Source organism: Diplotaxodon limnothrissa, linkage group LG5 (assembly GCF_057381915.1).
Source record: "Diplotaxodon limnothrissa isolate DT_005_m linkage group LG5, D_limnothrissa_male_GT1.1, whole genome shotgun sequence".
NCBI lineage: Eukaryota > Metazoa > Chordata > Actinopteri > Cichliformes > Cichlidae > Diplotaxodon > Diplotaxodon limnothrissa.
The window spans coordinates 6,045,438-6,062,223 of record NC_140600.1 but is presented as its reverse complement, the minus strand read 5'-3'; the positions used below and the strand labels follow the sequence as shown (position 1 = coordinate 6,062,223).

Here is a 16,786-nt window from a genome sequence, read left to right as displayed (position 1 = left end):
ATGTGCTGGATTGTCTCTGGGGCATCTTTACACAGCCTGCACCTGGGGTCTTGCCTGGTGTGATAGACCCCAGCCTCTATGGATCTTGTGCTCAGAGCTTGTTCTTGTGCTGCCATGATTAGTGCCTCTGTGCTGTCTTTCAGTCCAGCTTTGTCCAGCCACTGGTAGGATTTCTGGATATCAGCCACCTCCTCTATCTGCCGGTGGTACATACCGTGCAGGGGCCTGTCCTTCCATGATGGTTCCTCGTCTCCCTCCTCTTTCTTGGGTTTCTGCTGCCTGAGGTATTCACTGAGCACTCGGTCAGTTGGGGCCATCTTCCCAATGTATTCTTGGATGTTCGTTGTCTCATCCTGGACTGTGGTGCTGACACTCACCAGTCCCCGGCCCCCCTCCTTCCGCTTAGCGTACAGCCTCAGGGTGCTGGACTTGGGGTGAAACCCTCCATGCATGGTAAGGAGCTTTCTTGTCTTTATGTCAGTGGCTTCTATCTCCTCCTTTGGCCAGCCTATTACCCCAGCAGGGTACCTGATCACGGGCAGGGCGTACGTGTTGATGGCCCGGATCTTGTTCTTACCATTCAGCTGACTCCTCAGGACTTGCCTGACCCTCTGCAGGTACTTGGTGGTTGCAGCTTTTCTAGCGGCCTCTTCATGGTTCCCATTCGCCTGCGGGATCCCCAAGTACTTGTAACTGTCCTCTATGTCTGCAATGTTGCCTTCTGGTAGTTCAATCCCCTCAGTTCTGACTACCTTCCCTCTCTTTGTTACCATCCGACTACACTTCTCCAGTCCGAACGACATTCCAATGTCATTGCTGTATAGCCTGGTAGTGTGGATCAGTGAATCGATGTCTCGTTCACTCTTGGCATACAGCTTGATGTCATCCATGTACAGGAGGTGGCTGACAACTGCTCCGTTCCGTAGTCGGTATCCGTAGCCAGTCTTGTTAATGATCTCACTGAGGGGGTTCAGGCCTATGCAGAACAGCAGTGGGGACAGAGCATCTCCTTGGTAGATCCCGCACTTGATGGTGACTTGTGCTATGGGCTTGGAGTTGGCCTCTAGTGTTGTACGCCACATCCCCATTGAGTTCCTGATGAAGGCTCTTAGGGTCCCATTGATCTTGTACAATTCTAGGCATTCCAGGATCCAGCTGTGGGGCATTGAGTCATAGGCCTTCTTGTAATCAATCTCTTTAGCCGTAGGTGGTTCTTCGTAGTTGGCTAGTAGAATTGAAAAGGGACGATTCACCTATTAGCTATAATGTTCTGGTTTTTAGAGCACTTTATGAATGAGGAGTGTGAAGCTGCAAACTGACACTGATGATTTTTCCTTGCTGGTTGGGTGTACTGAGTGCCACAATCAGCTACTCTCCGCAAGAATCAGCAGTATTTTATGCAATAAATGATCTTGTTTCCCAATTACATCCAAACAATTTGCAACATAACAAGTTACTACATGTGTGTCACACCTCAAACACAAGTATGTTTCTTACCAAAGCAACATCCACATTACAGTCTCCTTCACTTACACTTGGGCTTCACTTTTCTTCACTCAGTGAGTCAGTGTGAGATCAGAATTTCTAAACCAAAATAAGGAAACCAGGTTTCCAAAAGTAAAGCATCTCTTCCTCAGAGGCTCCTGTGTTTATTTTGTTTTGTTTGTCAGCATATGATAATACATAGATGTTAGGATGCTAGCTGGATTTATGTTTTCTGTTAAAAGTTTTGCTTTATGTCCTGTTTTATAGCCAGACTCCATTTGTGATCTACAATTTATCCACTGATGATTTGCATATTGCATGAGGTTTGGTTTGGCGAGTGAAAGAACCACAACAGAGGGCTGGCAGGATAGCAAGGCAAACACCCATAAAGGCAGTGTTTCGTGATTCATCACTGCCTGGCTTTGAGAATCAGATGATGTTTACAGCAGCCTGGATGGACAGAAAGGCATTGTTTGACTGAATATAAATTGTGCTCTGTCTCTGCTCTCTCAACTAAAAGTCCAAGAAAAAAATCTCAAGCTGCATTATAGCACAGTACTGTCCCACTGTCAATTAAAATAGTTTGAGATATAAAACATTACATCTCCTTTACAATATGAGCAAAGTTATATGGTGTACTTTTATCACAACAACAGAAATGATCTGAATTTCACTGTCCTTTTCCCTGCAGTTAAATTATTGTTTAAGTGAAGGCAGTAAGCAAAACGAATGATGTGTGATGCTTCTCGAAACCAAATGATAAAGTATTCCTTGTGGAGAAAATGACTCACAAAACAAGAGATTTTCCTAATGAAATTCAAGAGCAGTAATAATGTTCACTCATATATTCAGAGCAGGCTGAAAGCATCGGTCTACAAAGAGTGCTGGTGTCATCGTGTTTTCGCATGATGTCACCCACTGGTTTGAGGACTTTAGTTAATATGAATGGCAGCTTTCATGGCTTACATATTACCAGTAACAATGAGCAAAAGATGTGCAGACAAAACAACAAAATTTAAATATTAAGGCTACAACGTTTCTCCTGAGATTAGTTTCAAGCCTTCACTCTAATCCAAACCATTTCCTGCATGTCATTCCCCTTTCTCTGTAGAAAACGGGGAGACCTCTTCACACACCGAGGTTAATTTTAGAGTTCCATAGGGCAGTGTTTCGGAAAACCTTTGGAGCCACAGCACATATTTCACACTAGAAAAATCACACGACACATCACCAAACAAAAATGTCACACAAAGCATATGGATAATTTTTCCCTGTGCACCAGGCATAGTGCAATAGGCTCAGTTTGTCCCCTGTATACCTTTCTTCTGATCACCACTCATGCTAGGGCCTTCATCTGGGTCCGAATCTTCTCCAGGACCCAGGTCAGACTGACTACTTTTTCTTTTCAAATATTTATCTATTGCTGCATCGTTTCACAGCATGACTATTATGTAATTTCTTCTTCGTCTTCTGTTTTACTGGCAGTTGGCAACCCATTAAATTAGATCAGGTACTGCCCTCTAGTGGAAGAGAATGTAATTGTTCTGCCCGTTACTCACGCCAATTGCTTAGAGTACTAATCAGGTGGAACCAAATGATCTTCCATGGCACACCTGATCATTTCTCACGGCACACCTATGTGCCGCAGCACAGTGGTTGGGAAACACTGGCATTGGTTTCCAAGCTTGGACCATCTGATTGTTGGGTTTTCTCTGTTTTCTTTGTATTATCGCTGGGTCTTTACCTTACAATATGAAGCACCTTGAGGCAACTGTCCTTGTGATTATATAATTGAATTTAAAGCATGTAGAGTCCAAAATTAAGAAGTTAAATATATCATTAGAAACATGTGAAACGTTGCTGTGTAAGTAACACAAGAACTAAAACAAATATCAAACAACCTGGAGAAGAACCCAGCATGATTGTTGGGGTTCATATATACCTTCAGATGACCACAAAACCCCGGTGACACACATTTCTCTGAATAAGCCACTCCCCTAATCAAAGCAGCCACAAAAACGTGGAAGTTGAATTAAAGGCCAAGAAACTATTGGAATAGTATTTCATTTTGACTCAAGTAAACAAACAATGGACCAAATTGGAAGGATGAAAGCAATGTTCATTTTGACGGCAAATTTTAATCTAGTTTTATTTCTAGTCTTTTCTTAGTCTTTTGACTAAAACTTTTTAGTTTAGTTTTTGTTAAAAGGCTAAATTCGTCATAATCTAGGCATTTACATTCTTTTTAGTAAAGTAAAAAGTGTAAAAAGTACTGACCAAAACATTCTGTGAGCTACCAGACAAAAACTGAGCTTTCTTAAAGCTTTGAATCTCGTGACATGTGGCATCAAACTAAAACATTCAATTCAATTCAATTCAATTTTATTTATATAGCGCCAAATAACAACAGTCGCTCAAGGTGCTTTATATTGTAAGGTGGACCCTACAATAATACATACAGAGAAAAACCCAACAATCATATGAGCAAGCACTTTGGCGACAGCAGGAAAGAAAAACTCCCTTTTAACAGGAAGAAACCTCCAGCAGGACCAGCCTCAGGGAGGGGCGGGGCCATCTGCTGCAACTGGCTGACAAATTATTGGTCATGGAAATCGACACTGGACAAAAGGTACAAATTTTATAGAGTTCACATTTAGAAGATATAGATGAATGGAGCAACAAAACATCTCCCTTTAACACAAGAATCCGCTGTTTGTTTTTTGAAGAATGACCAGTCTCAACCTTTACTGTACTTTACTTTGCTGTGTTTCCCAGGGTTTTGGCCACAAGGGTACTGCAGGTGGACGGCAGTGTTCAGGTTGACATTAAGTATGTACAATTAGATATTTTGTGAATTAAAGTGAATTAAAATGGTAATAGGAAGGGGTTTGTTAGTGATGTTATTCATTACTCTGACCTTTATCGCTCTGTATTAAGTCCCAGTGGACAGTGGGTCCAGCATTGGTCTTAAAACTTTGCATATGACTGGGTAGCATCAGCAATATATAGCCAAGAGACTATGTGTATGTTTGTTTGTTTTTTGTTGTTCTTTTCTTTTCTTTTCCTTTTTTAAAAATAAAGTTTTCTCTTGTATTTTGTTTAGAGTGAAGATTGGGTGGGCCCTGTGGGAGCTTCTGGTTTTTAAACCGGCTGCTGCAGTCATGACTTTGGGAATGTATTCTCTAAATAACCTTAAACCTTAATAACATTTTTCTTTCTAATCAGACAATAAGACTCACAAGTTCAGGAGGGAAGGTCCCATGCCGAAAACCTGTTAATGAACTAAAAGTGTTGTCCCTTGAAACATTGGCTGAACATTACACAAATTTGCTCTAACTTGACTATTTATTTTGGATATAAATGAGACCAAACAAATGTTGACAAGATTCATTTATCTCTGCTATTTGTTAACTGCCTGCCTGCATTTTTTAAAACCAAAAACTAGTCTAATAAGCAAAACAGACGATGTGTGATTCCTCTCAAAGAATAGTATTTATTGAGTACACGCTATAAAGAAATTCACCAAGCCAAGTAATACTGAGGGTGTGACTTTCTCATATCATGTGAAAGGAAGCTACTCATCCATTTTTCTTCTCTAAAAATAGAATAATGATCATAATAACAAATGTGAGGAATGTCAAAAGTGACATTTTTTTACTCTTTAAATTTTACTCTTTAAATTAATAAATAAAGGAGGAGTGACCAATCTGTGATGAACGCAAAACCTTAGATGGTTTGATGATCTTGACCATCAGAATTGATAATTGAATCGAGTCCCAACCCTTTACGAATTATAATATGCTTTCTGCTTCCACTTCCTGGTCCTCCTTGCCTTCCTCTTTCATTCCAGTTTCATTCCAGTTTCCTCAGTAGGTTCCTTGGAGGAGTCGATGCAGGATAACCAAGCAAAACCGATCACAGGTAGAGGGAGAGGATCAAACAAGGCTTTTCATTTGTCTTAGCAACCCTAGACGTTTTGTCTCAACTTGTTCAGTCCAGCCAAAAACCAGAGCCTACCAGTAAAAATGCCACTGCCAGCTAGTAATAAATAGGTAGATAACTATAGTAGTAATAAAATTTTAAAATTCTACAGCCAGAAGGTAGCGAAGAGAAGCAAAGGTATCCAGGAAAGGTGCAGCAAGACGCTGTCAGAATGGTATGTTTTAAACTGGTCTAAAGACTTAAGGAAGCTTTATTTTTATATTGCTTAATTACTGAAGGGGGCAGGAGGGGTATACTGTGCACTACTGCTTTTTACAGTCACATTGTAACTTCAGAATTTACTACATTTCTATGGTGGAAGTGACCTATGGAGCAACAACAGCCATACTGAGTGGAAATATACTGTGGTAAGGATTTAGTGCCTCTAAAGTGACCACGACTATTTGCAAAATCTCTGCCTCTACACTGTTTAGCTTTGGGTAACTTTTAATCAAAATGTAACATTTCTCCCAATAGTGGGCACTTTTGTTATAAAGGTAAGGCTAATCTGAACAATCCAAAAAAGAATAGTTTATTTTTGGTTGATTGTTGTTATTATACTGCCTTTAACTGAATGGGGAGATGTGTTAAACGTTTAACCAGGTGCATGTACAATAACCTTTTGAAGAAAGCCTACTTGGTATAGTAACTTATAAAGAGATATATTAAAATTAATGTAATGACAAACTATTGTAAGGTTGTAAAACTCTAGCCTTGTATCTCTCTGTGTGTGTCTTTTTTAAGACGTGTGTGCAAATTAATGACTGTCTTATCTGAAATAGGACACACTTTAATGTACATACGATTTTGAATGAACAGATCCTGTTTTCAGCAACATTAATGTTCTTCTGAGTCACTTTGTAAGTTTGTTTTTGCTGCCTCAGTAGAAGTGATTGACAGTCTGAATCCCAGATCTGACATGAATTAGACAGCCTGTTTTGGGCAATAAACACCTCGCCAACAATACTGAGCACTATGGGTTACCATGGCAACTGTCAAAGCTGATTTTACAGCCACCCCTTCTAGCCAAAATGAAAAAATAAATGTGACGCAGAGATGCTGATGGTACATGCAAAGCAATAATGTAACAGTAGCATCTATACGATGACGTCATAGATCTTCCTGTATGTGTGAGCTTGCAGTCGCTCCATATGGTTGCACGTGTCACTCAGGGCTGTTTTGGAAATGAATGAGAAAGGAGCTTCTCAAAGTCTGCAGGGAGGTATTCTTGGATCAAAACACACCGTTACCATCTGCACAACCAAAGCCAGAAGGAGCAATTATCTCACACATGGACAGGATATTTTCACCCATTCTCATATAATTTTTTACCAAGCCCATAATGATTATGTAAAGCAGTCAAGTGTGCTGGAAATGCCTTTAGACATTCTACTTCATTAGAGGAGACAGGCAGGTAAGATTATAGCAAGCTGTAACTGTTTTTAAAACCTGATTTCTGATGTCAAACAGATTCAGGTGGACATCCACTTGAATGGCTTCCAGGTAACAGATGGACTTTTGTCCATCTTAACTGGATGGATATTCTGCCTTCTTAATGTGTTGGAGGTAGTTGTGTTTTGTCAAAGACTATTTGTTTAGAGCCCTTTTCTACTGATCTAATTTATATTATGAAGGAAAAAAAAGGAGGGGGGGTGGCATTTAAGCCATGAAGGTCAGTTGGGTAAAAAGATGCAGATTAGGTAATCCAAGGATTACCAGTCATGTAAATGAGCTGTAAACTTTACCTCAGAATAGATCTTATGTCATGTGTGAGATGCATTTTCAACATCAACTGAAGGCACTTTTCTGAATTAGGCTGGCATGGTTGAAATACAGCAAAGGAAGTGCTACATGAATTCAAAGATTCAGGGTTTTGGTTCAGTATTTTGTCAGTGTGTGTGTGTAGACCTTTGACTATTGTTGTATATAAAAGGGATGCAGAACTCTAACCTGCGAACTCCACATTCAGTACTTCCAGTATAATGACAAAGTATATTATGTTTAATTCACAAAAATGTGTTTATTTTATATGAATTAAAATGAAGGAATACATGAAGGAAAGGAAAGCTGTAGATGAGGTGGGAAGGAGAGGTGTGGTGGTAGAAGAAGGACGAGAATAGGTTCGGGGTAAGCAGCGTATACTTGAATTTAAGTCAGGGAAACATCAGACAAATTGCCATGCTGATGTTTATGTGTTCAGAGTCCAGCTCTGCTCACAAAAAACAAAATGCATTTTCATATTACAGAATAGGAAATGACAAGGAAAGGTCATTCACAGATGTTAATGTGTAAACCATAATGAATGTGAAAAATACCTTTAAATTAGGTCCACATACACATTTAATGGTCTGAAATGTATATTCATCTTATCGTGAAACTGCATGCATATATTAAGTTGCATTTTCAAAAATATAAACAAACATGAGAAGATCCAGTGTCTCCTGGATTTAATCCCTGCTGACCTTGCTCTTCTTCTCTCACTCCTTGAAATTGTGGTAGCTGATATATAAAAAAAGGTTTAAAGAGACTGCTGTATATCTGTCAATTCAGATATTCAGCATAACTATTTCTGGGTTTAACCAGTGACTCTGTATGCAAACAGCAGGCTCTTGCAATAACACTCTGAACAGCTCCTACTCCACCATCACACATCAACAACTACAAAAAAACATGCACTTAATTCCTTCTTTGCAATAATGTGATGAATATTTCTCATTTTCTGGGACAGTCTGAAGAGATGTCTTTTCTGCTTAAAACAGTTTCAATGTTTGTTCACATTTTGCCGTCAGGTTCGACATAGAAGATAAAATCTCTGTTCTAGCCATGTTTGCAGAGAGATAACTGAAACATGTCTCTAGAGATTGTGTATAAACGTCACTATATCCACTAAAGGGAATAAACATGAACTAAAAATACACCACAGGCCACAATAAGGTAATTGTACTCGAGTATCACAAGCGTGTGTGACTGAACGTTTTCAGACTGCTGACCCAGGAGAGGGACCACAGCTCTCCTTGCATCAGAAGCAAAAAATCTCTATCTCTAAATCTCTGTATTGGTTCACAGGTATTCACATACAATTTGACCCATTCCTGATTTCTTAGGTTTTTGCACATTTGTCACACGTTTCACATCATCAAAGATGTTTTAATATCAGATGGAGGTGAATTTTTAAATGTTTTTTTTAAAAGTTTATAAATGATAATTTCATGTATTAAGGGGGGACAGCGATCCAGAACTACCTTTTTCACTACCTATGTGAAAAAGTAAAATCATGAATTAACTGCGATCAGCCACATTTTTTGGAAAGCTGATTTCAACTGTACTACATTCAGACCTGATTACTGGCAGAGCTGCTGAATTAGAAATCACTAAAATAAAAGATGTCTGACAAACTGAAGTAGGCTGAAAGATCTCATAAAGCAACACACTGTGTCTCAATCTAATGAAGCTAAAGAACAGAACAGAAACAAAGCCACTGACATTCATCAAACTGGAAAGGGTTACAAAGCTATTTCTAAGGCTTTGACACTGCAGTGAACCACAGTGAGAGTTAGCATTGACAACTCATCCACATGTTAACAAAACAACCCAGAACAACATGTGAAGAACTGCAGGCTCAGTGTTTATGATTCAACAACAAGAAAGAGAGTTTGCAAAACTTGTATTCATGCGGGAGTTCCCACGCGAAAACCACCACTGACCAAAACATTCTGTGAGCTAGCAGACAAAAGCTGAGCTTTCCTAAAGGTTTGAATCCCGTTACATGCGGCATCAAACTAAAAACATCATTTCATAAAAAGAACATCATACCAGCAATCAGTCATGGTAGTGTTAGTGTGATGGTCTGGGTCTGCTTTGCTGCTTCAGGACCTGAACGACTTGCTGTAAATGATGGAACCATGAACTCTGCCCCACACCAGAAAATCCTGAAGGAGAATGCTCATCAGTTCATCAATTCAGGCCCTGAAGCACAAACTCACTTGAGTTACGCAGCAGGACAAAGATATGAAACACAGCAGCAAGTTCAGCTATGGATGGGTCACAAACAAAACACATGAAACTACATGAAGGTTTTGGAGTGACCTAATCAAAGTGAAGATGTGAAAGGGTCAGTTACTGCAACAGCTTGTCTGCAGTTCTTGTGCACAACCAGCAATTAAGTTTAAGAGCGATTACTTTTTCACAAAGGCCAGGTGGGCTTGGATTGCTTTGTAAATGATCATTGGATTTGCATTATGAAATGCAAACGTGACAAATATGCAACAAACAAGACATCAGGAAGAGGCCAAATACTTTTTGATTGCACTGCCTCTTCAGCTGCCAAATGGCAGAATCACAGTTCACTGCAACTGCAGGTAACACTGCCAGCCACCGCCTCCATTGCAGTGGTGAAAACTGTGAGTATGTGAACTCATGATTGCTCTGTGGCAACACAGACATACCAGCAACATTTCAGGGGAATTATTACGAGGAACTGCACATTATCACACACACTGAGCTCAGATAAGATAAAAATGTCATTGATCCCTATGGTTGCAATGCACACCCCGTGGTGCGGTTGTGAAATGAAAGGATTTGGTTTTTCTTCTTCCCTTGTTGCACAGTTTGACGAGGTAAAACTTTGTAAATGCCGCTGGGAAAGATACTCATTAGAGTGGCCTGTGAAAGTACAATAATTGTGGATGGCAAAAGAAATTAGTATAAAGGTTAGTTAATTAGGAAGCTGGCTGTTACAGCATATGCTCTATGACTTAATGCATATTAGTCACCTATATGCAAATATGTCCTGCACTGTTCATAGCTGGAAGGCATGTGTGAAAAGGGCTCTGTGTATACATCATTCAACATACAAAGAAAATTAACTGGATCAAATGAGCTTGATACACCTAATACCTGAATTGAATCCTATGCTGCTTCTCTTCTATTATATGTGTACTTTTCTTCCTAGCAAAACTTAAAATAGCTCCAGTTCATTGAAGATTCAAATTCAAATTCATTCTGTGGCACACAGCCTAAAAAATATGAATAAAAAAAAGTCTCTGTTATCTTCTAGTCATAAAGCCACTGTGCCTGGCATTCACTACACTCATCATCATGCTGTCTCATCAATGCTCCAGTGGTTAAACCCTTCATATAACGATGCAGTATTGTCTCAAAAGGTTGGATGGACTTGTATTATACAGTGATGATGAAATAGGAGCCACCTGATTTATTTCTAAAGCTTTCCTGCCAAGGCTTTAAGAGTGCTTCACATCTCATCTCCATTTATATTATCAACAGGAACGTACAAGTCTTGGGAAAAAACACCAAGTGCACTATTCACTGCTGTTAGGATCAAACTGCTGTTAGAGGCCTACAGTTAGTATTTAGACTTGTTCTGCCTCAGTATGCTATTTGAAGAGTTTTCACATTCATTCGGGAATTTAACAAAAATATAAAGAACACTAATTCCAAAACAGATTACACAATAGGGCAATAAAGTGTCCCTGCTCACCGTAGATCTCAGTGGACCTGCTAAAGGTTTCACATCTTTCTTTGATACTTTTTTTTAAAATTTTCAACACATTATCCATGTTTATGTGATATTGTTCAGACAATGCAAAATATAGCAAAAGGACACGTTTTACATTTAAAACACATTAAATGAAACAAATAAAAAAATATCATAATTACAAAAATAAGCGCAGCAGGGAAACAAGTTTGTTTCCCTTTCACTGAGTTCAAAAACGGGCCTTTAAAGACGGACCTCAACCACAACACAAGGTTACCTTTCAAAATAAAAGCAAAACAAAATAATCCGCACTGAAAAATGCACAACAAAGTTTACGACGCCACTTTGTGAAAACGTTAAGTTGAGCTGACAATTAGGCAGATAATACTCCGAGAAGCTCCCTCACACTACGAACACGTTTCTTCTTTAAATCTCCGCTAACAGCGTAACTGTACGTCAGTTACGCGGGTTTGGAGCTCGCGCGTAGTCGACGCACGTACGTGGAGCTGGAACAGAAATTAAGCGAACTGTCCAAGAAACACTGAAGAAAAACGTTTTCTTTCGTTTCGTTCACTCAATTCTGACAACAGCCCCGCTTAAATACCGTCATCAGGGACAGAGAGTCTCCGTCTCTTTACATCCAGCTGCTGTTTGGTGGCCTGCGTTATTCCACAGAACAGCAGCAGGTGAGTCACATCGGGTTGTTGCTAGTTTCTGTTCTCTGAAACGGTTCCAGGCTGCTATGCCATATACAGCGTCTCTGGTGCTGTTTTTGTCCTCCACGATGAAAACAAACAAACATAAAAATGATTCGTGTTTATCGTTGAAAACGGCCAGCACTCAAACAGGTTTGGCGGCTGTGTTTACGGCAGGAACATTTCCTTGTCCCGTTGCGTCTTTCTAATATGTATACAAATCACTGCGCATGCGCGAGACACGAGCCCCCTTTTTTTGACGAGCTAAAGCTTAGGTCCTCGTGTACCGTTTGTGTACTAATGACGACAGTTGGTTACAGTGTGACACAAAGACATTTTGAAGGCATTTCAAGCTCTTAGTCTTCTTTTAAAATAGATGAATTGTGTCCTGAGACTTCCTGTGCATATTTACGGCAGTCACAAGTTTATGAAATTTTTTATCTCATTCCTTTTTTTTTCCAATTAGATGAAAGAAGCAATGCCTGAAAAACATGTCTCACAAAGAAGATAACGAGGAGAAGAGGCGGTAAGGAGTACAAACAAACAGCATGACACTTTCAATAGCCCTTATTAACGCACTGGGGAAATCACTGCATGTAAATGAAATACACACTTTTGACTTTCCTCTTTCAGCTGCCACCGCACTGATTTGTATGCCAGCATCCCTCGAACATGTCTGCCTATTGTGTACCACCCAGACTACAACATCACTTTTATGGGCCTTGAAAAGCTTCACCCGTTTGATGCGGGAAAGTGGGGGAAAGTCATCCGCTTCTTGAAAGGTAAGCGAGTGAAGAACAGAGTGGCAGATGGGGAGGATATCTCCCTGAGCTGATGAACACTGAAGCACTCAGACTGAGGTCATAAAGGCGAAAAGAGCCGGAGAACAAAGCAGAAACAGTGGAAGAGGTAGTTGTAGTTGAAGAAGAGGGAGTAGGGGAGGCAGAGCAATAGAGCACAGATAATTAGAGAAAAGTCCCTGTGGGAGTTTGTGCAGGTATAGTAGATGAAGGCCAGTGTGGTTTTGGAGGCTGAGGGAAAACAGTTGCTGGATAACTGGCATGACTTCACACAGAGCTGTTGTCAGGCTTCACGGTGGATCATCTGTGCTGTTAAACGTGTCGCACGCAGCTTAATGAATTCACAAAACTTTCAGAAGTTAAGAGTGCAAATAAAGAGCTGAGCTTGTGCTGACAGAGGGAAACCTTGGTTTTTCTAAATTTAGCCATGCAGTAATTGGAAGAAAACTGGATGATATTGCAGAATTACTCAGCATATTTAGAGAGTGATACAAAGGAACTGGTTGTGCACTGGGTTTTTAATGAGCCCTCTGTGTTACGTCCAGAGTTGGAAGCCAATTTTGGACCACCGCGTTTCAGCAGTCTAAGGGAATAACATGTAAAATGGCCCACAATTGACCGGCTGGTGCTCATCAAAAATAACCTACGCTTCTTGATATAGTGACATTAATTTATAATGAAACTAAAAATTTAAACTCCATGCTTTTAAGCAGCTACTTTGGGACTGTTTCTGCCTGATTTTACAAACCTCTCTTTAATGCTTTATCACTTCTTATGCAAACACTACAGCTCCATGGCTTCATGGTTAACGGTTTAAATTTTAGCATTAAATAAAAAGCCTATTAAATAAAGTTGCCTAAAATATTTATCTCTAAGAATTAAATGAATCCAAAAAACATTTTTGTGGCGCACTTTCTTTGAAGCTACAGGACTTGACAAGTATTGTACTTATCAGTTCAAAATTGATTCAGACAGGTTAGCTGGCCTGTCTGTTCAGGTCTGTGTTTGTGTTTTCACCAATCACAGCTATGAGTTTTCAACAGTTCTTTTTTTATTGCAATTATTGAAATAAAAATTGTGGCGAACAAACCATAGACCATGTGCTTTCTCATGTAATCTCTTAAAAGAATATACATGCATTTGTATGTATAAACAATGTATATAGTGCAACACTGAGGTTCTGGATGCAAAAGTCCCATTCATATTCTCCATAGAAATTTTGGTTATGAGCCATAATGTAACCATATAATGTAAACTTAACATGAAAGGTTGTGAAATGATGGTATGTGCTCCTGTAGAAAACACACATCTGTATTATTTCAACCTTGCAATACCAAGGAAAAAAACTACTTTGCCCATAATCCTGTATTGAAACGGCAATGCCTCTGCTTGGTGGATTTTACTGTTACCATGGAGATGTTTAAACCTATCAAGATCAGGTCAGTTAGTGAGAGCAAAATCTCATACATGGATCTCATTTGTCTATGAAACGAAAATTAGGTAAAAGAATATCTGATAAATCTTTGTTTTTATATTCTTCAGGTCCCAATCAACCCAAATAGCAAAGAAAAATTTAAAATGCATGCCATGAAAGAGTTCGGGTCTTAAGAGGTTAAGGCATTATGGGAGGCATACTGTTTACACATTTGCCTAACAAGCAAACATTCATGAGTCAATGAGCCCTTCTGAATAAAAGAGCAACCAACAACAGCATCTATGTACACGGTCCTGTACCTTCAACTTTTTCTTTTTTCAGTTTTTATTTTATTTTTTTGATCCACATCAAATCTTTTTTTGCTCATGATTCACCATGTAGCTTGTAGGTTTGGTTCAAGGCTTAAATTTTTTATCTAACGACATTCTGAAATGTCACATGAATAGGGAATTCGCTTCTGAAACCAGAGCCCTTAAAGTGGGTGGTCACCGTTGCCGTCTACAATTCAGCCCACGCGGCCCGTGTTTATCTCAGTAATGAACTGATAACTCAACAGCAGTTAAGATGATGCTGTTGAGTTGTAATTAACAAGTCAGTGAGAGGGCACCCTATCATGGTACCATACTGGAATTCACTGAGATACTGAGAACCTATTGCTTCACAAATGTTTGTAGAATAAATCCACATGCCTACGTGCTTGATTTTATACAGATGTACCTCAGGTGGTAGAGTGGGTCATCTACTAACTGGAAGGTTGGAGGTTTGATCCCAGTAGGGCTGCCACGATTAGTCGACTAGTCACGATTACGTCGACTATCAAAATCGTCGACGACTAATTTAATAGTCGACGCGTCGTTTGAAGCTTTGTAAGATCCCAAAAGACGCAGGAATAAGTAGTAGGATTTAAGAGTGTAATAACGGACTGAAACAGAAGATGGCAGCACTGCATGTACAAGGATGCCAGCTGCCGTTAAACCCCGAAGAAGAAGAAGCTGTGTCCCAGAATTCATAGCGCAGCCCAGCTCAGTTTCCAACAATGGCGGCAGCTAGTTAGTTTTAATATTACTCTTATTATTCTTTCTGGGTCACAAAATAAACGTTTAACATATTTTCAGGCGAGAATGTAGCTGTGTAAACCTCAAATATCTGCTCAGTTTATCAGGACACCACATATTTTCAAAAGCGCTCCGACGTTTTCGGAGACGTCTGTTACCCACTAGCTCGATAGCCAGCCGGGGGCTAGGTCACTAGAGCCGTGAGAACACCGGACTCCTGGCAAATTGTTTTCAAACCCGCTACTCAGGTTAAACATGATATATAAGTCACTTAGATAACTTAACAATGTTATTGTTTGGCTTTTTTTTAGTATTTTATTTGTTCCTGAGTAAATCGGTTTGGCTGAGATTAAAGTTATAGTTTTTACACAGCTGAATAAACATCAAGCAGACAGCTGATTATCAGAAGTGTGAGATGCTCGAGAATATACTCTGGTGTCCTGTTATATTTTAGATAGCAAGGAGTTTATTAAACTTCACCGAAACAATCTGCAAATTTCATTAAAATTTAATAAACTATCATCTTGTCTTTATTTTTAGTTAGCACAGACCTTAAACACTTAAAGCTGTAAGCTAATGATAGTTATATTAGAGCAGATGCTGCTGGTGCAATAAGCTGTACGTTTTACGTCCAATGGATGATGATCTGATTAGTCGACTAATCGCAAAAATAATCGGTGACTAGTCGACTATCCAAATAATCGTTTGTGGCAGCCCTAGATCCCAGTCTGCATTCCAACCCCATGTTCCCCCATTGCATTGGTGAATGCATCCATCTCCAATGGATTGTATGAATGCTAGTAGTAAGCACTTGGAAACAGCATAGAGTAAAAAATAAAATGGCATGTAAAGCGCGTAGAGTGCTCAGAGTAGAAAAACCCTATATAAGAACCAGTCCATTTACCATTTGCCATCTGGCTATGAAAGCGATTGGATGAATACCTGATTGAGTGAATATCTTCGGCAATATAGTGTCATAAACATAGACTTACATTTGTTTATGTAACAGAACTGATAACTCACTGGAAAACAAGGGGGTTAAACCTAAGAAAGCTGTCTAAGGTGCTTCTAAGGCCACTTTTGTACCCCTGGCTGCAGCAATGATGTTAAGAAACCAAGGATGTACTATCCACTTTCACACTGTCTGTCTTTAAGCAGTCATTGTTTCCGGGAAAATCCACCCGTTAGCTATACTGTTTGGGTTTGTAAAGCACCTTATAAATGAGGACTGTCAGGGGTGGCCCAAAGGGTCTGGGGGAAGATGCATATTTTTGAACTTTTAACTGTATACAGTGGGGCAAAAAAGTATTTAGTCAGCCACCGATTGTGCAAGTTCCCCCACCTAAAATGATGACAGAGGTCAGTAATTTGCACCAGAGGTACACTTCAACTGTGAGAGACAGAATGTGAAAAAAAAATCCATGAATCCACATGGTAGGATTTGTAAAGAATTTATTCGTAAATCAGGGTGGAAAATAAGTATTTGGTCAATAACAAAAATACAACTCAGTACTTTGTAACATAACCTTTGTTGGCAATAACAGAGGTCAAATGTTTACTATAGGTCTTTACCAGGTTTGCACACACAGTAGCTGGTATTTTGGCCCATTCCTCCATGCAGATCTTCTCGAGAGCAGTGATGTTTTGGGGCTGTCGCCGAGCAACACGGACTTTCAACTCCCGCCACAGATTTTCTATGGGGTTGAGGTCTGGAGCCTGGCTAGGCCACTCCAGGACTTTCAAATGCTTCTTACGGAGCCACTCCTTTGTTGCCCGGGCGGTGTGTTTTGGATCATTGTCATGTTGGAAGACCCAGCCTCGTTTCATCTTCAAAGTTCTCA

The 16,786-nt window shown here is 39.7% G+C and overlaps 1 protein-coding gene across 1 annotated transcript in view; it reads left to right on the top strand.

Moving 5' to 3' along the window:
* Positions 1-11,442: 11,442 nt before the first annotated feature.
* hdac11 (histone deacetylase 11) overlaps positions 11,443-16,786 on the top strand; it is a 50,278-nt gene continuing 44,934 nt past the window's right edge. The window contains exons 1-3 of the mRNA XM_085352979.1: positions 11,443-11,646; positions 12,122-12,181; positions 12,289-12,437. Of these exons, the coding sequence (XP_085209105.1) occupies positions 12,147-12,181; positions 12,289-12,437 (184 nt within the window). The 5' untranslated portion in view covers positions 11,443-11,646; positions 12,122-12,146. The remainder of the gene's footprint in view (positions 11,647-12,121; positions 12,182-12,288; positions 12,438-16,786) is intronic.